Genomic DNA, 23,835 nt, shown 5'->3' with positions numbered 1-23,835 from the left:
TGGCTTTGAGTTGCTCACAGAAGTTTACACAGATATTTAAACAGGTAAATTATATTGCAGCAAGAACCGGTGAACAATTTGCGTGGAGGTGTTGTATAGCGCTGTATGATCTGCACATCTCATTTACTCATCAGATCATGTGAAATAGGTGGCATTAATTCCCTCATTGTACAAAAGAAGAAATTGAGAGTAGACACATGCCCTAGATCATTTATTGATAAGTGTCAGATTTAAACTCATGTGTCTGATGTAAATCTTATGATCATTGCACTGTATGCCAGTTCTCTTCTGGATAATAACCTTCCTGTTTTCCTTAACTGGGGAATTCCTCTGATACAAAAGATTATGGAGTTTATGTCTCATTAACTATTATTCCACCACAGGCATGCATTTGAACTTGTTCTGTGGTGACAAAAATCTTCAACCAAAGCACGCATCAGTTTTATAACTCTAAAAAGTTATGATTGGGGCGCCTGGGTGGCTCAGTCGGTCAGGCATCTGACTTCGGCTCAGGTCATGATCTTACGGTTCGTGAGTCCGAACCCCGTGTTTGGGCTCTGTTCTGACAGCTCAGAGCCTGGAGCCTGCTTCCGATTCTGTGTCTCCATCTCTCTCTCTTTTTCTGCCTCTCCCTTGCTTGCTCTCTCTGTCTCTCTCTCAAAAATAAATAAACATTAAAAAATAATAAATAAAAATAAAAAGTTCATCATCTAAAAATTTTAGTATTTGTGTGCACACGCCAGTTAAAGGACTGTTAGATATTCTAAAAACCCTGGGGAAAAACATAAATTTATTATGTGACTGTGGTCATTTAGAAACATGCACGGGAAACAGATTTGGGTCGTTGAATTAAGGATGGTAAACATACCAGTTTCAGAACTGGTTGAATGACCACATTTATAAATGTGTGTTTGACAAAGCTAGCTCTGTGTAAGTAAGCAACAGAGGAGGCAGTCTGGTGAGGCTGAGAGAGCCTGGGCAAAGCTAAACAGGATCATGGACTCCAGACTTGGATTGATTCACGTCTCAGCCCCATCATACATTGCTGTGTGGCCTGGAGCTTCTCTTTGGAAAATGAGCCATTGAAGTGCCTACCTTACAGTACCTTGTTGCAGGGATTCAGTGGGGAGGAGCACCTGGCATTATGGTGCTTGGTGAATGCGTGAACGTGCCCCTTCTCAGTGATCGTTAAGACTAATCTTGGCTGCAATTTGTGAAAAATGATCAACAGTTGATCTTGAATACCTTGAATGCCAGGATTATTAAAATAGAGTCTTAAAAGTAATAAATATTGTAAGCTAGTAGAAGAAACTACCTTTAGATGATTTTTTACAATACTTTATTAATAATACATTGTTTTTATGGTATTTCAGAGCTCATATAGTATTTTAATAAATATTATTTTAGTTCCTTGTGTCTTAACTTTTACAACAAACTACTTTTAATAGCAGAAAAAAGTAAATACTTTGAAGAAAATAGTGTAGAGAGGAGATTTGGGGGGTGGGGGACGTGGGGATTGCTCAAAACGGTAAGTAGGAAATTTTTTGAAGGCCAACATTTTGTCTGTAAAAATCACATCAATTTCCTCCATAAAATGTTTGTATTACTATCAATACAATATTTTAAATGTCTTACCATTATAAAAATGATGGTTCAGGAAGATACGCTTTTTTTACCCAAGATTTCTAACATGCCTGGTACCTTCCTCATGCCTTTTGTTTACACACGTCAATTGAGAAGCACTCTTCTGCTACAGCGACACAGCAGACTGATGAAATACACTTTGTACTTAGTTCATAGTTGAGGAAATTGAGCACCCAAGGTTACACGGCTGCTAACTAGAAGAACTGGAAGGGTCTTCCCCTGGAGGTGTCCCCTATCCCCAAATCCAGTCTTCTGCCACTCCTGCTGTAATCAGATAATACTTAAGAACAAAAAGATGGTATATAATGAATTGTGCTGGGTATGAATTGATAAGTAGAATTGTAAGTAGTTCTTTACCCTCAAGCAGTTTCTAACTCCATTAGTCTGATAAGATGCTACCTTGAGGGGGTTGGTAAATAACAAAAAAGCTAAGGGATTCTAAGGCAAGCAATGCTAAGGGCAGTGAGTAATTGATTTCCAAGTAAGCGGTTGAGACAAATGTTAAAGTTCTGAGAAGGAAGCATTCAGGTTGGGCTAAAGAATATAGGGAAGCTTTGTGGACGAAAATGGACTTGATTTTACAGTATAGTGTTTCTCCAGCCTTTTCCTCTGGTCTTTTGTTTATTGCTAATAATGGCTGAAAACAAGTTCTGATTGCAAGCTTAAGTCTATTTTGGCTTCTTTGTTGTTTGAAAGGTGTTTATATTTGTACAGCTTACCCCACAATAAATAATTTGTTAACTGCCCATTCAAATTTCTACTCTTTTCCATCCTTGATAGTGTAAGAAAATGATCTGATGCTAGCCCTTAGATGATTTTTATTTCATTTTACAAGGCTCCTTTTTGATCCCCCATTAGCACATTACTCATTCACTTAAAGAATTTGGCAAGATTTCCATAATAGAGTGTAGTTGATGGTTGGGATGAAGCGGAAAAGGGAAATGGTTATGATGGAAGAGAATCCGGTTTCAATGTTGATGGTTAGGTCCTGGGACCAAAGACCTAGAGGAGACCGAAGACAGGAGGAGAAGAGACATAGTGTCCCAGTGGTGTTGACCTGTGGGTGCAGGGAAAAAACCGTGCCAGTCACACTGCAGTCACACAGCCCTGTGCCTCCTTCTGTCATATGTTCTTAGGGCTGGAAGGTATTTCAAGGATGGTTTGGTCAGACCCACTTCACAAAATGTAAAAGAGATGAAGAAACAGCCTAAACAGATCAGAGAACTTGCTTAAGGTCTCATAAAAGTGACAGAATTGGGATGAAACCCTGTGTCCCCCGAGTCCTAACCCAGCATTCCTACTATCTCCCCTGAGAGCACAGTGTGCAGAACTCTGGGCTGATAGGAGCATTCCTCAGTGTATTAGATAAGGACCTTTTGCTGCTGCTGTTCTTTCTAATACACCAAAGTGGTTTGGAGATGGTGAGATTAATTTATCTGATGAAGGAAGGCACGTTGTGTCAACACATAGCGTGTCAGAATTTTTCAGCCATTTGTGAAGTGTGCTTTCTCTGATATTATCTTCCCATCTTCTAGGTAGCCCTGCTAGCCAAGAGGAATGATACTGAGCTTCATTTTTTGTGGTTTGTTTTGTAAAAATAATAGATATACTGGTTGTCCTTTTGCAACTACATAGGGATATTGATGGAGAGTCATTTCAGTTTGAGCTCAGTTGATCCAAATCAATACAATCATATTATTAAAAATAGATATGTATTCTATATTTAGCAAGGAAGATGGCATTTTATAGCTATATGCCTGCTATATAGTTTGGTGCTATGTATGATACTAAAGCAGAGCTCATTGCCCCTCCTCTTGGAATTTCCAGTCCAGTTGGAGAGGCCAGTTGTATGCACATACGGCCTCAAATCTGCCATGACTAAAATGGGAATCCTACCAGCTCTCATCCCCACTACACCTGTTCCTCCCATGTCATTTAGTGGTCCCATTGTCTCTTCAGTCACTCATAGTAGAAATACTGGAAACCTGGCAATCACCTTTGCTTCTCTTCTTCTTCACTGCCGCATTCAGTCTGGTAGCAGATCCCTGTAACATACTCCCTGTCCCCCAGCTGAACTGCCATCAGACTCCTGTTCATCCTTTAAGACTGTTCACATTGCTTCTTCAGGGAAGTCTTAAGTATCTTCCTTCAGTGCACCTGTAGTCAGCAATAAACTTTTCTATTAAGCACTGGCTATAGTTTCTTGAAGTCAAGGAACTTACCTTATTTCTTTTTGTAAACCCAGTACAAGGCACATTAGACCCTAAGTTTTTAAATCAGTACCTTGAGTGATGGGAGGGTTATTAGTTGTATTTATGGTGTTTATGAAACAGCCCAGTGAAGTAAGTCTATAAAGATAGGCAGAGGCCAGATGCTGAAAGCCTGAATACCATGCAAAGAAATGTTCAGTTGTAGTTGGGCACATGGGTTCACAAGGTCTTTCCTGTAGCCACATACTGCCATGTGACTGCATTCTGACCAGTGAAAACAGAAGTGGTAGGTGCCCCTTCCAAGAAGTTTCTTTAATGGAAGAGCATTTCATCTATCTCTCCTCTCTGCTGGCTGGAATGGAATCTAAATGACTGGGCTCCCCTGTAGTCATGTGAGTGTAGCAGGGCCACACATCCTAGGATTTGTAGCGTGGGAAGGAAGCCAGAAGAAGCCTTCACAGAAAGGAGGACATTCCAGGAAGAGGAATAGAGTGAGAGGACACACTTGAAGGTCAGATAGAAGAAGATGACCTGGCAAGGGAGACTGAAAAGGAGTCACCAGAGTGATGGGAGGAAAACCAAGTGGTTCAATAAGGAGGAACTGGGCAGCCACTACCAACTAAGATAGAAATGGCAAAAAATGTCACTGGATTCGACAACATGGAGGCATTGGTAAGACCACTGATGTGGTGAGGGCAGAAGTGATATTGGAATAGGCCAAAGGGTGAATAGAGCCTAGGAGGTGACCTTCTAAAGACATTTGCCCTTGAAAGAATTTGGAACAGAGGGACCAGCTGGCAGAGCGTGTGGAGTGAAGGGAAGATTTTCCTGAGATTACTGGAATATGCCTGTTGAGAGGAAAAGAGAGAGCAGGCAAGGTCTTAAGATGAGTTGATGAGATCCAGAGCAAGTGGACAGAGATGTGATGTTTGCAAGGAGGAAGGATGCTTCCTTTGTGGTGAAGGGAATGAAGAAGAAATGGGGCACATTGGGTTGGCTTCTAGATTTCAAGTGCAGACATGAGGGAGCTCCGATCTAAAGACTTCCGCTCTCTCCTGAACTCTTCGGCAAGGTCATCAGCTGAAACTTCACAGATAGTAAGGCTTCATATCTTGTCAATTTCTTCTGTTTTAGCTTTGTTCTGTGCTCTGAGGAGAGTCTCCAAAGTTTTGGATGGATCGTGTCGCTTGCTTGAAAATCCTTCAGTGCCTCTGCTTCCCATGGCACACAGGGCACAACACAGTCAAGGCCTGTTCCCTTCTCAGCCCCATTCTCTCCACTTACTCCACTTTGCTGCAGCCAAAGCCAACTGCACCATTGCCCTGAAACAACTCATCCTTGCTGCTTCTCAGCCTCGGAACCTGCTCTTGTGATGCTGTCCTTTTCTCCCTACCTGGTGAACTCATTCTTGAAGACCCAGTTCTCATATTGCATCCTTTTAAATCTCTTTGATTTCCCTCCCCTTTCCACAGGCCAGTAACTATAGCTTTTATTTATATATCTGTATAACTTTATATATCTGTGTAGCTTTTTTATCTGGGTCGACCACAGTGTCTGGTATACATGAGTTGGCATTGGGTGAATGAATGAATTTTAATTGCTTTACCTGTTCCTTTAGTGATTTTTAGTGAAATTGAAATGAAATGAAAGTTATATACTCTTAGTATTTGATGCAGAGAAAATATTGTTTCCTTTTGTTTTTTTTTCCCTAGGTGGTTCTGGAATGGAGCCGGGATCAGTACCATGTTTTGTTTGATTCCTACAGAGACAATATTGCTGGAAAGTCCTTTCAGAATCGGTAAGAAGAAATCAGTTTTGGAGAGTAGCTTCTTTGGACTTAGAGGATGAGTCATGATTTCACTCTTGCTTTAAATGTAACAGTTCAGGTTGAAGGGGGGGGGGTCTTTCCAAGTGTAGATATGGTTTAACTTATTCAAGGCTACTTCTATCTGAAGGAACCTTGTAGTCTGTCCTCACATTTTATGGTTGAAAAATCTGATTCCCAAAGAGTAATCCTGCCTTGCGGTTTATTGAGTACTTTGAGTTACACGATCTCATTTTATTATTGCCCTAGTTCTATGAGGTAAAGGTAATTCAATCTGCCTGCAGGATGAGGAAACTAGCTGGCTACTCTGGCCAGTAGTCTTCTGTTCCAAGCCCTGGCCCATATTCTTGTTGACCTCACTCTGTTAACCAGAGCCATTCTGTGGAAGCCACTGGAATTGACCCCCTACCTACCCCTGTGGTCACCATATCTTGCTGCCTCACTGTGAGGAGGAGCAAGCCTTACAGGTTGGGTCTTTTTCTCTTTAAGGCCAAGCTTCCTGGTGCAGCCACTCTTAGATGCTGTCTTCAACCTTTTCCTTCAAGATTTTTTTCCTCCTTCGTAAGACAGACCTCAGAGTGGACTCAATCTTTCCCCACATCTTCCTTCCCTTCCTGCAGCTAAAATGATTTGCACGGGCTCTTTTTGGTTTTTGTCTATAAAATTAGTGCTTAAGTTGTTTTATATCGTAAAAGCAGTTTATGTCTGTGGTTGAAAACAGTTCAAACAACATAAAAATAAAAAGTTAAGCCTCTCTGTTCCATTTTGAATTTCCCCTCATCCAGAGGAACTGTTGTTAATGATTTTTTTAAGTTTATTTATTCATTTTGAGAGAGAGAGAGAGAGAGAGAGAGAGAAAGTGGGGAAGGGGCAGAGAGAGAGAGAGACAGAGAGAGAATCTTAGGCAGGTTTCATGCTGTCAGCACAGAACCCGACACAGGGCTTGATCTCACAAACCATGAGATCAAGAGTCGGACGTTCAACTGACTAAGCCACCCAGGTGCCCCTGTTAACAAATTTTTGTTAATGATTCTTTTGGTAATCATCATTCTAACTTTAAAACAATAAGTGGAGTTCTCTCCTTTTTTATTCATTTTATGCAGTATCTATTGACTCTTTTCCATTGTAATGGTGCATAGCCAGTCGTTATGGGGCTAAGAGCAGTAGGTGACCAGAACAAATGTGGGGTAGCTAACAGGGGTAGTTAACCTCATTAGACCAGAGTCTAAATGTCAGAGGCCATAACCACAAACCTCCCTTGATCCTGACTGTCCATTTTCCCCTGAGGATAGTTCTCATAAATCTTTCCCTCTGCTCTCACTGAACCGGAAAACCTAACGAAACTGCAAATAACTACATTTGGTGTCGGTTGGCTCACCTTCAGAGTTATCTGAGGATCTGTAGACTGCATCACCAATTCCTCTGGAGCCCTTGCTCCCTGCTTAGAAGTACTTCCTTGTCCCTCTGTTCACTTTTTATGAGTCCCTATGTGGTTTCTATCAAATAAGTGTTTTTTAAAATTAGTGTGCTAATTAGATGTGTGCACTGTTATAGTCCTGACCATCTTAGGGAGGAAGGGCTATGGGATTCTTTGAATTGACTAAAGCTTTACTCTTTGCTCAGTGCCCTATGTGTGAATGACATCCCTCAATTTGCTCCTTTAACAGAAAAGGAATCTTTAAGCCTTACTCTGTTTTAGACACTGATATATAACTATCTGTGGTAAAGAATTTCATAGTGTGGTAGGGAGAATGGCTTGTAAGCAAGTAATTAGTGAAGTAGGGAAACTCTAGGCTTTTCTCTTAGGATCTCTTAAAGATAGTTTTCAAAGACTCTAGGGGTCTGCAAAATCCAAACTATTTTTTATAAGAGTTCTAAGGTGTTACTTGCCTTTTGTACTGTGCTGACATTTGCACTGGTGGTGTAAAAGCAGTGCTGGGTAAGATCGCCAGACCTTAGCATGAATCACTGTATTCTTCACCACCCTATATTTGCAGGGGTAAGATAAAAGTTAGTTTCACTTAAAAATGTTCTTGTTGAAGCACTAAAAGTTATTCATTTGGTTATATCTTGACCCTTTGGCCACACATCTTTTTAACGTTCTGTGTGATGAAATGCACCTGACCGTATGGTGATTGTCTTGAGGAAACCCTGGTGTGGTTGAGTTGCAACCTAGACCAGCCCTTCTGTTTCATGGGACACCACTGTCATAACTTGAGAGATGACCGTGTGATTACTCACACTGGTCATTTGACAGATGTTTTCTTGACAGTGAACAAAGCAATTCTGTCTCTTAAAGGAAAATGAATAATAGTATCCGTTGCCAATGATAAAATTTGAGCTTTCAAATGTAAATTAGAATTTGGGAAAACTTGTTTCTATCACTGTGAGCTTAACAGTTCACATATCATAAAGACTTCTCTGATTAGATAGATATGTGGCATTGTCCACAAAAATCACATTCATTAATATTATATAGGAAAATTAAGGAAATATGTCACCATTTGGCAGATGTGTATAACTCAGTAAGCTGTTATTTTCCAGATAACCAATACATTGTTACAGGATCCTTACAGGTGTTTACAAAATCTTGCATGGGTAAAAAAGTCATTCAAAGTGTAAGAAAGACCAATGAATTTTGGTGTAAAAGCACAAAAAGTTCTTTAATGTGGCTTCACATTCCACACTGCAACGAATTTTTAAGCAGCTACCACTTATTTTGGTAGGATCAAAGAAGAAAACCTGCTGTTACCTGAAAAGGCTATTAAAATACAACTCCCCTTTCCAGCTACATTGTCTGTGTGAGCCTGGGTTTTCTTTATACACTTCAGCCAAAACAACACGTGGGAACAGATTGCAGACAGAAGATCCAAGGTGCTTGTTCTTTTCTACTAAGTCATTAAAGAGATTGGCAGAAAAGTGAAACAATGCCTCTCTTCTCACTGTTTTTTTTATTGTTTTGGAGAGTATTATTTTCATTAAAAAAGTTATTCATGTTAACATTTTAAGATGAATTAAGTATTTTTATAGTGTTTCATTTTCAAATACGGCAAATGTGAATAGTTACAATCTATAAACAAAAGTTTTTGGGGATCCTTAATTTTTAAGTGTAAAGGGTCTGGAAAGTAAAAAGTTGGTAGAGAACCATTTCTCTCACATAGCAGTTCTTAAAACCTTAGTGTGCAGCAGAATGCCATGGAAGGCTTGAGAAGCTACAGTTTCCCCCACCCCCAGAGCTTCTGCGTCTGGAGGTCTTACAGGCGCTCACAGAATTTCCATTTCTAACAAGTTCACTGGTGGTACCGAAGCTGCAGGTCTGGTGACTACGGAGAATACTACGGATTCTTGATGAAATACAATTTTCCTACTTCTTCATTTTCATTTTAGCTGATTTTCCTAAGAAAAGCTCAAAATGGATTGTCTTTTTAAAATCAAATATTTATCAAGCATCTACTCAACCTACTGTGCCTTATGCTGTGCTAGGTGCTGATGATGCAGTTGCATGAATCCCTGCCCTGAAGGAGCATCCAAATTTTAGAAGGAAAAGTAGCTTTAGAAAATCCAGATATTGAGGTCAGCGGTTTTAATCAACCATTCTTGTTCTCTTTCTGAAAAATTTTGTGTATGGGTGTTAAATATTTCTCCTCCTAATTTTAGATTGCATTAAAATATAGTTTGGTTTTTATATAAGGATATCTCAAAATTGCCTAAGTTTGAAGATGACAAGTAAATAGATCATATATAACATATCACATGTTCTAATACATTTTAAAATACCATAATGTTTATAGGGAGTTTTCATCATCTTGCCAGTTTCTCTGCAAGTCTTTTTAATGTTATTTGAAAAAAAAATTTTTTTAATGTTTATTTTTGAGAGAGAGAGTATGAGTGGGGAAGGGGCACAGAGAGAGAGGGAGACAGGATCTAAAGCAGGTCTCTGCACTGACAACAGTGAGCCTAGTGTGGGTCTTGGAACTCATGAACTGCAAAATCATGACCTAAGCCAAAGTGGATGCTTAACCGACTGAGCGACCCAGGTGCCCCTTTAAAAGAAAAGTCTATTCTATATGTCAGTAACAAGTGAATATGTAAATTATCTACTACTAATTATAAGGCATTAAGTCAGTCTGGGCCTAGTCTTGTCATCTCTAAAATGTAGGTATTAGATTAAGTGTAAAACCTCTTCCAACTCTTTGGCACTAAGATACCATTTAAGTTCTGAGTTTTCATACATACTTTATAGAATGTAGAACCAAAGGACTACATTCGTAGTATCCTTTACATGTCATAGTGCCTGTGTATTCACTTAAACCAAACTGATTAAAATAAAAGCTGTATTACTGTCACCATGGCTTTGGTTCTGAGTCACAGGTGACTTATTTAGTCTTCAACTCTAAGATAAAGGCTTTCTTTCATCTGGAAACTTAGATATAGTGGTCTTGTGGTCAGAAATAAAGACTCAAACTCATCGTGGCCATGTCTAATAGTAGAAAAACAACTGACTCACTGACCTGGGGCAGATCACACGATCTCCTTAGTTTGTTAGTTTAACACCAGAGAATTAAATTGATCTTGTAATACAAACTTATTAGAAGAGCTAGTACATCAATCCATTATATACTTATTTCCCCAAATGAACATGTATGGATATCTCTTGATTCTATTAAAAGATCTTTAATAGCAGGTGATTACTTTTACAGGATAGCTTTGGAAAGTGCAATTCTTAAAAAAAAAAAAAAGTTTAAAAAATAGGTCATCTAAGCAGTTTTTTCAAATTAATTTTTAGTCTGAGAAATTGAGAGTGAGATGACCTTGGATAATTTAGATGTGGGTAATACAAGACCGGCCTTCCTTCCTTCCTTCCTTCCTTCCTTCCTTCCTTCCTTCCACAAAAGACTGATTTATATGTTGAGGGAATGAACTTAGAGTTTTAATTTAGCCAATCAATGAGTATATGTTAAATCCCATTCATGTACCAGGCCCTATTTTTAAGCATCTTGTGATGAACAAGAGAAACTCACTGACCTCATATAGAATTGGCATTTTAGTGGGGGAAGCTTTTTTTTTTTTTTTAACTTAAAAATGTGAACTACAACCTGCATATAAATCATTATTTCTCAGATTTCTGGACTGGCAGCATTGGCATTACCTGGGATCTTGTTAGAAATGTGAGTTCTCAGGCCCCACTCCAGACCTAATGAGTCAGAAACTCTGGGGATGGAGCCCAGCTATCTGTTTTTACAAGCCCGAAGGTGATTCTGTTGCCTGCTAACATTTGAGAACCATTGGTATAATAAATGCGATTAAAAAACCTAGCTGAGGAAGCTTTTGTGTACTGTTACTTATGGTGAGGAGAGAGAGTCTGAAGATATGGGAAAGAGAGGAAGTAATTGAAGCAGAGCACAGAATGCATAGTACCATTTCTGCCCTAGAGATACTCCATCTAGTGGAAGATAGACATGCATAAAAACTAGTACAACATAGTATGCTAAGAGTTCCTTAGAGTACAGAGTACAATGGAAACTGTGTGGTAAGCAGTACATTCTCTTTGTGGGAGGTGAGGGAAGAGGGCAATTGGGGAAGGAGGATATTTTAGACAGTGGGAGAGGCATGTTCAAAGGTGCAAAAGCTTGCAAGTCTTACCCTGCTTGGGTAAGCAATTGGAGTGTCTAGAGCACAAGGGGCACATTATGGAGGAGTTTAGATTTTATTCTGCAGACAGTAGTGAACATTAACGGGAGGGTTGGTAGATGCTCAGCTATCACATATGCCTGAGTATGAGGTGATTCCTGATTTCCTGTGAAGCTCTGGGTCCCTGGTTCCTCTTCGACCCCCATCTTCTCTTATGCTCTTCCTCTTGCTCCCCTTGTCTGTGTCACACTGGCCTCTAGTTCCTTGACTGTGCCTGTTGGGTGTCTGCCTCAGAACATTTGCACATGGTGTTCCCATTCTCTGGACCATTCTTCCCCTAGTTACTCACATGGCTTGCTTCCTCTCTTTCACGTCTTTGCTGAAATGCCACCTGCCTACGAGTCATAATGAACTACTATATTATAGATCTGAAGTAGACCTGAAAGATGGGGAGGATTTGGTTAAGTTGGTAAAAAGAAAGAGGAAGAGAGCTTTCAGCAGGGTTAAAACCTGAACAGAACACAAACATGAGGCTTAGGTGGGATACTCAAGAATTAGATGCCTGCCTCACTCCTTATTTTGAGGAAAAGATAATAAGGAAAAACTTTAGCAGTATCAGGAAGGTCTGTGCTAGTGTCTCACATATATCATAGACTCATTGAACAAATATTGAGTGCCTGTATGCTGGGCACTTTTCTAATTGATTGGGTACTTTAGGGAACAAAACAAGAAAGTTTCCTGCCCTCTTGGAGCTTATATTCTGGGGGAGGGACACATACAGTTACCAGTGTAGGTAACAAGTTAATTATTTAATATGTTAGAAAGGTGGTCAGTGCTATGAAGACAAGAAAATGCAGGGCAGGGTGAGGAGGGTTGGGAGGGGCTGGGCTTGGGGCAGCAGGGAATAGGAGGACTGCAGCATTAAATAGGGCTAGGTCTTCATTATGGACTGTTGGATAACTCCTTTTTGGTAATTTTGTTTTGCTTTTAATTTCTCTGTTTGGGGGCATTTGCATTGCAACACCCTTGTTTGTCAAACTGAGCATGTAGCAGTGTAAACTGAGCTTCTGGGACCTCCTGACTGTCTTAGAAGTGGAGTGATGGCAGCTTCTTTACAGGGTGGTTGTGAGAATTAAATGATGCAGAACTGCAGAAATTATCTGCGTGCATCTTGCAGAGAAAGTTTTCAACAAGTCGTCTCCCAGCTCCAGCTTGAAGTCATGCAAGTCTGTGATACAGTTGGCTAGATTACCTTTTCATTGATTTTTTTTTCATAATCTTTGAGTTTAAGTCCTGTTATGTACTCTTATTCCTAAATGTATTGGAAAAATGCATGTAAGCTGAAGGACCTGTGGCTTTGCCCTAGGCTCTGTCTGCCCATGCCAATCGACGTGGTTTATACCTGGGTGAATGGCACAGATCTTGAACTACTGAAGGAGCTACAGCAAGTCCGAGAACAGATGGAGGAGGAGCAGAAAGCAATGAGGTAAAATGGATTTTTAAAAAACAAAACACACTCTGGGGTGCTTGGGTGGCTCAATCATTTAAGCATCTGACTCTTGATTTCTGCTCAGATCATTATCTCATGGTTCATGAGATCAAACCCCACATCAGGTTCTGCACTGACAGTGCAGAGCCTGCTTGGGATTCTCTGTATCTCTCTGCCCCTCCACTGCATGTACACATGCTCACCCTCCCTCCCCCACCCCGCCCAAAATAAATAGAACTTTAAAAAAAAAAAAACTAACAATAATTGGAATTAAAAAGAAACAACAACACACAAAGTTCTATGAATACAAGTAACAGTGCATTTCAGAAGGGTAGGGTGATGTTCACAGTGCTAATCCAAACAAAAACCTGCATCTCAAATTCATGCCATTACAAGATTTTGTCACCCATGTGTCTGACCCTTGTTTCTTGGTACCCAGTGAGGACTCAGCCACTTCGTTAGATGGCCATTTTATGACTGTGCTATTCTAGTGATGCCTTGCTCTCTGAGGGCCTGAAAGGAAAGGAGTCTTCCACGGGTTCTTGCTTACTCAATCTGAGTCCCATGTGTGATACCTTCATGAAATAAGATGTTATTATGGAAAAAAGTTTCATGGTAAGACCCATTATTCCCTTGAAAATAAAACAGGCCTACAGACTTAACTTTTTTCCGTTTGATAAATACAGTACAAAGTGTGTTCCCTTTACCCCTTTTAATGTTAAATCATACAATATGGAATTAGAAACTGCTAATTTTTTTATATGTGGAATTTTGATCATTTTAGTTCTTTTATCTGAGAAAGGTACAATGTACTTGAATGGAGAGCCTTAAGAGCTAAAAATCTGGCTGATATAACTTCCCCTCTGATTCCTTAGCATTTTCTGAGAATTTCTCCATTTCTCCATTCATTTCTTCATAAATATGATGGGTGCTCCCCAGTTGCAGGTCATTGGCCATGTTACATTGCAACAAATTTTCTCTTTCTCTTTGTGTCAGAGAATAGGATACCTTCCCAGTGCATGAAAATAACTTTGGCAGCCTGGTACCATGTTTTAGTAGTAAAATGTAAAAGCTTAAGTCACCTTTCATGGTTACTGTGGGAGGTATGTGATAATAATTGTCGAGCATATTTCATTGAAACTTAAAATTTATTATGCATATTAAATGTTGTAAGCATTGTATTTCCTAACCTACTAGTTAGTCCAGTGGAGTAACTAAGAAAATCATTGTTGTTCGTTACCTTTTGTTCACATTTAGGACTAGTACTAGCTCATGAATATGTAATGAAATATATTTGCTTTCATTAGAGAAATCCTTGGGAAGAACGCAACAGAACCAACCAAGAAGAGGTAAGTGTTTTGATTTTCCTCTTAGGAATAGAAGTTGAAGTGAAACTTCCAGGTTCTTACTTGTTTTTTGTTGGATATACAGTATTTTGTGTTTATTGTTCCTGTTTAATCCCTCATCTGCTAGCTTTTGACCCCCAAATTAATTGCCTCTTTTAGATGGGAAATCTTGCAATGCCAGAGGCATAGTTGATTGAGAACTCCTGTTTGGGTTGTAGCTAACAAAAGCTTTATTGTTTCTGGATGGGTTAGGTTTTTGGATGTAAGGTTTTTCTGCTCTGCTGTTTCCATCAATCTGTCTTGGTGCGCTGTTCTCTTAGTCCACTTAATGTGTAACTTATACCCAGTGTTTTCATTTATAGGATTTATATCCATCATTCAATTGTGTGTTCATTATATATTTCCTTATTTTTAAAAGCTGTCATAGTTGTATGTCTTATATTTAAGGACTTGGGAAGGGGATTTAGCCCAATGCCAAGAATCAGATGTGTCTATTGTGATTTGAATCCTACCAGACTCTGGTAGGTCCTTAAAACAAAACTGCCTCACTGACAAGCAGAAATCTCTGTTAATGGCACTTTCTCACTTAACCATTAGTTTTAAAATAAAAGAGTTATTTTGTAGAAATGATCCTGAGGAATTTTGAGATTTAGAAGTACCTTCTGAATCATTTCTTTATGTTCTATATATTTATTTATAAATATACCACTGTTAAAACTGTTATTTTTAAATGACATAAATAAAATTTTTAATTATTTAAAGTAATGATGCCATGTTACAAAGGATTGAGAGGAGTGAAAAGAAGATACTTCTACGGCCCCCATTCAACAAACTGTGATCATTTTTTTATTCCCTTTTTGTGCATATATTTATAGTTGTAATTTGTAATCTCTGTGCAATTTTGTATCCTGCTTTAAAAATTGTATATAATCTACACAGCTATGTTCATAAATTATCTTCATGCTTCTTATCAATTTTAATTGTTGTATAATATCCCGTAAAGTAACTGTACTATAATTTACTAAATATTAGGCACTTCTGTATTTTCACTATTGTAAATAGTTTGCAATCTTATATTTGGGTCTGTGGCATTTTCTGTATGTGGGTTTGTTTTTCCTGTTTTGTTTCTCTTCTCCTACTTGGACTAGATTCCTGGAAGTGAACTACTGAGGTAGAAGCATATGTGTAAGTTTTTATGGCTCTGAGTATACACACATGTACTATGAATATACACACATATACTATGAAATTGCTTCTCCAGAGAGAAAATGGGAACACCCATCTGCAGTGACACCAGCAGTGTTTGAAAGGGATAGGTTTACTGGGCTTGCAGTAACATTGAGTCCACTTTTTGAGCAATGCTAATTTAGTAAATAAAATGTGATAACTCATTTTTTTTTTTTTTGCATTTCTTTAAATATTAGTGTGGTTGGACAATTTTATATATTGCTTAACTAGTCATAGCTCTCTCTTTGTGAATTCTCTAGTCGTGTTTTGTCCATTGTTTATTTAGGTAATATGTTTATTCTAGGCATTCCTTACATTTAGATAGAAATACCTTATACATTCATATTAGAACCTTGTCACATTTGCTGTTGTTTCCATTGGTGTCCTGTCTGTCGAATGTACTTTATTGTATTCTGATCAGAATTGATAAATTGTATCTGGTAGGATGATACTCTGTTATCTATTCCTGCTCTGCCAAATGATAGGCTTCACTGGAATTATGAATAATCTTTAAGATGGTAGTAATGAAATGCTTAAATGAAATGCTTAGTTTCTTGTGCACCTTTGAGTTAGTAAATTTTGGTGACAATCATATTAATAGGAGTTTGAAAGCTTGAGAGCTGTACTTGTTTAATAATTTTATGTCCTACTTGCTCTCTTTTTCTATTCTTGAGATAAAAATTCTTTGTTTATTAAAAAATTATGATTTTTTTTATGGATCTAGAAAAACATCTGCAAAATTTAGTAGTACCAACAAGCTTTTTAGTGTTGATCACATTTTCACGAACGTTTGTGAGCATGTTGGTGTTTGTTTCCAGCGAGAAGCAGTTGGAATGTTTGTTGACATACTGCATTAAGGTGCCAATGCTCGTCCTGGACCCAGCCCTGCCAGCCAGCGTCACACTGAAGGACCTGCAATCTCTTTATCCTTCTTTTCATTCTGCCAGTGACGTATTCAACGTTGCAAAACCAAAAAACCCTTCCACTAATGTCTCAGTTGTTGTTTTCGACAGTACTAAGAATGGTAAGATCACCTTATGGGTATTTGAAAATCATGTTCTCATTGGCAGTTTGAATAACAAAATTCTGAATGGAACAGACATGATTCAATTTTAAAGAAGTGTCCGATAAACTAAAAACATAACAAGAGAGGCAGAAGAGCTGCCGCTGTATTTCAGCCCTAACTTCAGAAAGGGATTGCGTACATTTTACTCTGTGTAATACACTTGTCTTTCTGTGCTGTGGTCAGGACCTTAACTTTGATACGTAGATTAACCTTATTCTCTAGCCTCTGAGTCATTGTGGAGGCTTATTACTATTATTATTATTATTATTATTACCACCATATAACTCTTCAGCAAGGTTGTTTTCTACAGTATGGACAGAACATACCTGGAACATTCTTACTTTACGTCCTGAAATAACTGGTTATACAGTTGATTTGGCTAGATAATAGAATTGAAATTGTAATTTCCGGCCTAGAACAATACCTGCATCTAGAGATCCTATCCTCCTACTTGGCCACTGAGTTGCTGAGCCCCATGCCTGTGTCTCCTCTGGTGTGCTGTCTCTCATGCTTCCTCTGCACTGAGACCCTCTCCTTAGAGGCTCTATGTTTTTCACTTGTGTAAAATGAAAGCTGTCACATTCCCTTTATAGCATTGAGGCCTAGTCTCAAGTTCCCATTCTTTCAGTGTCCTACCTCCCAGCTTAAATCTTTGGAAGTATCTTCGATGTGTTCTTGCTTTTTATCCTCCATCACCAGTATATTGACCTCACCCTATTACTTTTGCTTTCTGCAAATGATTCTCCCCCTTCTTACTCATCTCACCTCCCCCACACCAGACCCAATTTCTTCACACAGGTTCCAGTGATAGCCACCTAGCTGCTCTGCCTACCTACCTATAAAGTTCTTCTCTAGTCTGTCCTGCATATAACTGTAAATAAACCAGAAAGCTCTGATTTTATTGGTTCACTCCTTTTTTGAAGACAATACGTAGTATTTGTTTTTCACACGATAGAGAATCCTTTTCCCTGGTGTTCAGGACTCAGCTTTGATTGCCTTGACTCTGCCCATTGTTCCTCACATTCCAGCCCTCCAGCATCTCCTCGAGGCTGCCCTTGTCATCACACGTGGTGCTGCTCTCCTGGTCCCCTTTCCCTCCTAGCCCATCTCCTGTTCTTTCCCACCCCATCTCAAGTTCTGTCTCCATGAAGATCCCGAGCAGTGCATTCACAGTGATTCTATTTATTTTGACTTTTCTGTAACCCTGTACTTGTCACCCGACTCACAACTTAGTTGTTGGTTGTGCAGGAGTTTATGGTATTTTCATCTAATTTTTTAATCGAGCAGAAACCTTATCACTTACCAATTTGTGTCCTGAACATTATCTAACATCACACTATCTTCCTGGTACTTAATGAGGTATTTGTAACTTGAAAGGAAATTCAAGTTTCCAAGTTAATCTTTCTAAGTATAGATATCGTCCCCTTTATGCTATAGATTTGTTTCTGAACTGTTTTGTATAAAATATTTTTGTTTTTAAGTTACAGTTTAAATATATAGGGAAAGTAAAAGGATAATCTTGGACAAATTATAGCAAATTAATCTGTTTTCTTGTTTGGCTAAATTCAGCTTTGTTATGTATGTATGTATATATGTATGTATGTATTTCATTTTGAGAGAGAGAGAGTGTGGGAGGGACAGCAAGGGAGGGAGATGGAGAGAGAATCCCAAGCAGGCTCCACACTGTCAGCACAGAGCCTGATGCAGGGCTGAACTCATGAACTGTGAGATCATGACCTGAGCCGAAATCAGATTCTCAACCAACCGACTAAGCTACCCAGTCACCCCTAGCTTTGTTCTTTAAGTAACTATAGTTAAGGTGCTCTGATGACATTCCATCTGAAGAGAAAAAGGAATGACATTATGTTAAGAATTATAATAATTCAGTTATAATATCTATGGAGAGAGTCTTGGGTTTTTCCTCTGCTAATTTTATAACATAGTAAAGACTTAAGAGGTTGTAAATTTTGATATAAATAAAATCTGTATTAAACTATAGTCTTCTAAACATTGTTTTTGAATTCCCACCTGGGTTTCTGTTTGCCTGCCCTACTTACTCATTTGTTGAGTAAAGATTTGTTGGGCCATTGCGGTTGTTCCAGGAAAAAGGGAAATGGCAGAGAACAAAAAAGACACATCCCTACCTTCACGGAGCTCATATTTCTAGTGCGCCATAGACACATTCTTTATCCTCAATTATCTAGATGAAGGATTGCCAAATTCTTTCTTAAAGGATCAGATAATAAACATTTTGGGCTTTATGGGCCAAGAGGCAAAATGGAGGATATTATGTAGGCATTTATATAAGTATTTAACATTTAGCCTTGTTAAGATGTCAAAACTGTCCTTCACTTGGGGCTGTACTAAAACAGGCAGTGGTTAAGTTTTGGCCATGGAATGCCGACCCTGATCTCGATAAAACATTTGTTCCACATTTGATGTTCCATTTATCTCATTTAACCTCTTTTCAGTTAATTATCAAAAACTGTTGACTTTTTTTCTCTTTATGAAATACGTCATTTCTGCCCCTCCGATGACTTTGCTACCCTATCGAGTGGACAGTACTTCAACAGCCACACAGTGTAGCCCTGTAGCCTGGGCCTGGGTTTCCTCAGCAAAGTGGTTTTTCCAGTTAAGCTTATTCCCTTTGATCTATAGGAATTGAATTTTCTCCTGTGATAGATCACTTTACCTCTTGACTACACTGACCTTTACAAGGAATTATAAAGTGTTTCCTTGTAGCTTTCTCATGCTGGTTAAATTTGTACCCTTTGGGATCTTACAGAACTAATGTAATATACTCCCTTTCCCATGTGACATTTCTTTTCATTCTTACTCCTTTAGCTGTCTCTTAGGGGCTTGTGTTCTAGTTTGTTCTTCGCAGAATGAGCTTTAGTTTCTGTTACTTTTATAGTGTATCAAGTAGAATAGAACCTTTTTTTTCCCACTGTGGTTCAGTCTGCAAAGAGAGTGGGTCTGTTTATTCAGTAAGTATTTATTATTGAGTGCATACTCTGTGCCAGGTACTTTTCTCAGTGCTGAAAATGCAGCAGTGAAGAGAGAGACAAAAATCTTTGCCCTCATTGAGTTTACCTCTTGGCAGAAGGAGACAGACAAATACAGCATACAAATAAATTATATAGTTTGTAGGACACAACTGGTGTACAGAAAAATTGAGCAGGGGAAATCGAGTGATAGGGGCAGACTCACTGAGAAGGTGATTTTTGAGTGAAAATTTAAAGTAGGTGGGAGGACCAGCAACATGAATATATGGGGAAGGAGTGATTCACTTAAGTGGAATAGCCACTGCAAAGTCCCTGAGGCAGGAGTGTGTCTGGCAGGGAGGCTGGTGTGGCTGGAATAGGGTGAACAAGGGAGAGGGGCAAGAGATAAGCCTAGAGAAGTAATGGGGAACGTAGGGGGTCTGCCCTGGCAGCCATGGTGAGGACTTTGGCTTTAACTTAGAGTGCAGTGAGCAGTCATTAGAGGGTTTGAGTACAGGAGTGATCTGATCTGACTGATGTTCCAAAAGGAGCAGTCTGGCTGCTGTGGTGGGAATAAACTGAGGAGAGGCAAAGATAGAATCATTCAGGCAAGATTCAGGCAAGAGGGAAGGTGACTTGGATCAGAGTAGTGGAGAGAACAGGTTGGATTGAAGGTCAACCTAACAGGATTTCCTGATGGGTTGATGGTGGGGAATAGAGCCCCGCTTTCGGTGAGCCCCAGTTCCTTCTCTCTCTCTCTCTCTCTCTCTCTCTCTCTCTCTCTCTCTCTCTCTCTCTCCCCCCCTCCCTCTCTCCCTCTCTCCCTGTCTCTCCCTCTGACCTTCATGGAACTCTCTCTCTCTCTCTCCCTCCCTCCCTCCCTCCGTCCCCTCCCTCACTCAGCACCCTCTCTCTATTAAATAAATGAGTGAGTAAATTAATCAAGCAAACAAGCACAGAATTACAGTAGAAATTCAGTATGGCCACAGCACATTGTTGACTCTTACTGAACTTGCCCTGGACTAAAACACCTGTCTTTCTAAAGAAACAATCCATGCTAATGCTCCAATACTTCTTAATTTATGCTCGTGTAGTTGGTTTTTGGTACCAGCTTAAAGGTCTTAACCTTTGTAGCAGATTTCATTTTGTTAGGTCTCACTCATTGCTCCAAATAAGAACTTTGGGGAACCCCTAGTATGTTATCCAGGATAATCACTTCTCTGTTGGCTTTATGTAAATCCACACATTTCATAGAAGCATGCCTTCTATGTTTTCCAAAACCTTGAAAGACTGTTGAACAACACAAACCTATGGCACGATCTTCGAAACCTCTCTCTAGGTTAATTGTGGCTTTATAATTTCAGTCTTCAGTCAGAATTGGTTATAATCCACTGAACTTAGGATCTAGGCTAAGTCTCTGTTATGTCCATAGAGATGACGTGAGATGTCATTAGCTACCTTGCTGAAATTGTGCACAGATGACATACCACTTCTCTCAGAGTTCTCTGATCTACCAGCATAGGAGAGAGACAGAAAGAGACAGGTGCATATCTGATAAATTTATTTGTAATGAACTCATAATTCTTAGTGCTCAGTGCTTCCTTTAAAGATTAACAGTATACTGCAAAGGCTTTGATTTTTTTCATTGCTCACCAGTTCTATTTTTATGGTACCTCTGAAACTCTTTCCCAGGATCGACAGCTATCTTGACAGGCCAGACCCTGCTTTCCATGCCCATTTTGAAGATGACAGCCTTCTGACCTCTCCTGTTTTCCAAGATCCTTGGGATCTCCAGATGACAGCAGCAAGCTGATGATCTCATTTGTCCCCGTCACTTTAGAACCCTCTCCCAGTTGGGCTGTGTCATCGCCCCTCTGCACCCTCCAACTTAATCTGCTCTATTCGGCCTTACCTGATGAATTTTAGGAATTCATTGTCACCCTTGAGGGAACCCTAGGACCTACAGTGGTTCCCTGCTGTTAATCATAATGCCATTGGCGTGGCTTTCAAGGGCCTTTCTTCTGGTTACCCCTTTTTCCTAGTACCCACCACTCCCAAATGTTTTACTTGCGCCAAATAATTCTTTTTTTTTTTTTTTTATTAAATATGTCGATGTTTGCTCCTACATCTGCGATTCTCTCAATCTGTCGTCTTCATGTTTCTGCTGCCTGTATGAATCTCTTCTACAGCACTGCAAAATTTAGCATTTAATTGCACACTGGTATTACATCATTCCCCTTTTGTTGGATGGGTTAATTTTGTTTCCCCCAGCTACCTATTTTTGAGACCATATAACAGTCTGCTATACAGTCTCAAAATGCTTTGTAGTGTCCTGGCAGATATCATAGTAGTATTCATTAAGAATGTGCTTGCTTATTGTATTCTTTATTGTAGTTGAAGATGCCCAGAATGGAATGTTTAAAGGAAACAGCAAACAGACAGTTTGGAGGGGCTATTTGGTATGTTATTTTAAATCAATTGTATTTATACAGTAGGTTAGAATAAAAGTATAAGTAATAAAGCTGTTTTACCTTGAGAGGCTTTTTGATACTTTTCCTCTTAGCCTAGCTTACAAGTATTAATGAGTGCCGATTTAAGTAACTGTAATGTTCTGATTTTGAAGCTGGTAGATAGATGTAGTAAATCTTTACTAGTTTTCCCAGCTGTAAGTTTTTACCAGCCATATGGTGTGGAGAGTGAGTTGTGTTTTTCCCTCTCTTATTTTAGACCACGGATAAAGAAGTCCCTGGGTTAGTGCTAATGCAAGATTTGGCTTTCCTGAGTGGATTTCCACTGACATTCAAGGAAACAAATCAACTAAAAACAAAATTGCCAGAAACTCTTTCTTCTAAAATAAAACTGGTAAGAGCATAGGAACTGAGCAGTGAGTATAACACATTTCATGTAATGCCCAACTGTTCTCTGTGGTCCATTTGAATTCTAGCATAGCTGATAGTCACAAGCAGAGCAGGTCTCTATTCTGCCACAGTGTTGTCTTTCTTTATGGAAGATCCTTACTCTTTTCTTTTTATTTGGGCAAAAGTTGCAGAGTCTTACTTGGTTTACTGGATTCCCAGACAGAAACATGATTCATTTGTTTAACAAATGAGCTCCTACTGTGTCTCAGGTGCTGTTACACCTGCTGAGAGTATAGCAGTAGACAAAACAGACAAAAGCCCTGGTGGAGCTGACAGTGCAAGGAAATGGAAGCACAGAGGAGGGAGTAGGGGAGGTCAAACTCACAGTAAGTAGACAGGGACTGCAGCCTGAGCCTTTATTAAGAGCCTTCACTCATAGAGGGAGGATGCGTCAGATACTTGGAATTTTGATAACGTGAAAGCCTTCTTCACTAGTAGCTAATTGAGCCACCAACGTATTTAGAACTTGTACCTATTAACTCTATATGTTTTTGTTTTTTTTCTAAAATTTTTTATAACATGTATTCATTTTTGAGAGAGAGAGAGTGTGAGTCAGGGAGGAGCAGAGAGAGAGAGACACAGAATCTGAAGCAGGCTCCAGGCTCTGAGTTGTCAGCACAGAGCCCAACATGGTGCTCGAACCCACAGACCGCTAGATCATGACCTGAGCCAAAGTTGGATGCTCAACTGACTGAGTCACCCAGGCACCCCTAACTCTTAATGCTTTGATGCCATTTGTTAGGGTTGACTCTGGAGGCTGACCCAAGACATGCCTTTTCCTTAACATTTATTGTTTTCAAGCCACTTGCTCTATTGTGTGGGTGTTCTTTCCTTTTGACCTTATGTCAAGACTCCTGCGGTTCTGTCAGAAACATTCTGGGTTATGAAACATGAATGCCTTTTTCTTAGAACAGAAGGCATAAAGTTCTGGGCTCAGAAATTTTTAGGGTCTGGTTTTCTTGATTTTGCAAGGAAACATTCTTTAAATTCTGCCATGGTTAGGTTCCTGATTCTTACTTCCTTCTATTGATGTCGTTTAACAATTTAGAGGTGAAAGGGTAGAGATGAGGAAGCAGTGGTGGGGGAGAGCAGTGATTGGAGAGTTCTTGAGTTCCTGTCTTGACCATATTTTTTATACCCTGCCCCACCCCTAAAGTTCCCTTTAACTTCTTTTCTCCATAAATGTACCACTGTTTTAAGATATACTACATCACCTCTGTAAGTGCGATGGTAATAGAATGATATTTATATTCTTTCTTTTTTTCATATTCTCCTAAGTTTTTTTTTATGGTACCTGGAAATATGGTAGTGTGCAGCTAGATCAGGGTTGAATTATTACTTATCTTCAGTTATTTAAAAATAGATACTCCTCCTTCCTCTAAGTTTTTTTTGTTTGTTTGTTTAAATTGAAAAAGTTTGACATAACACTGTGTAAATTTAAGGTGTACAACATGTTACTTTTTTTTTTTTTTAATGTTTATTTTGAGAGAGAATG

At 39.2% G+C, this 23,835-nt stretch overlaps 1 protein-coding gene across 4 annotated transcripts in view; it reads left to right on the top strand.

The window, feature by feature from the left end:
• Window positions 1–23,835, top strand: part of GNPTAB (N-acetylglucosamine-1-phosphate transferase subunits alpha and beta) — an 86,444-nt gene that overhangs the window by 18,800 nt on the left and 43,809 nt on the right. For all 4 annotated transcript variants that reach the window (XM_047065278.1, XM_047065279.1, XM_047065280.1 and 1 more), the window contains exons 2-7: window positions 5,567–5,652; window positions 12,677–12,796; window positions 14,107–14,148; window positions 16,191–16,396; window positions 21,817–21,881; window positions 22,150–22,284. In XM_047065278.1, coding sequence (XP_046921234.1) covers window positions 5,567–5,652; window positions 12,677–12,796; window positions 14,107–14,148; window positions 16,191–16,396; window positions 21,817–21,881; window positions 22,150–22,284 — 654 coding nt within the window. The remainder of the gene's footprint in view (window positions 1–5,566; window positions 5,653–12,676; window positions 12,797–14,106; window positions 14,149–16,190; window positions 16,397–21,816; window positions 21,882–22,149; window positions 22,285–23,835) is intronic.

This window comes from Lynx rufus, unplaced genomic scaffold (assembly GCF_022079265.1).
Source record: "Lynx rufus isolate CCGP_SWC_20201006 ecotype Redwood Valley unplaced genomic scaffold, mLynRuf1.p SCAF_7, whole genome shotgun sequence".
Taxonomy (NCBI): Eukaryota; Metazoa; Chordata; class Mammalia; order Carnivora; family Felidae; genus Lynx; species Lynx rufus.
The sequence above is the reverse complement of the archived record's forward strand: the minus strand, read 5'-3'. Positions and strand labels throughout refer to the sequence as shown.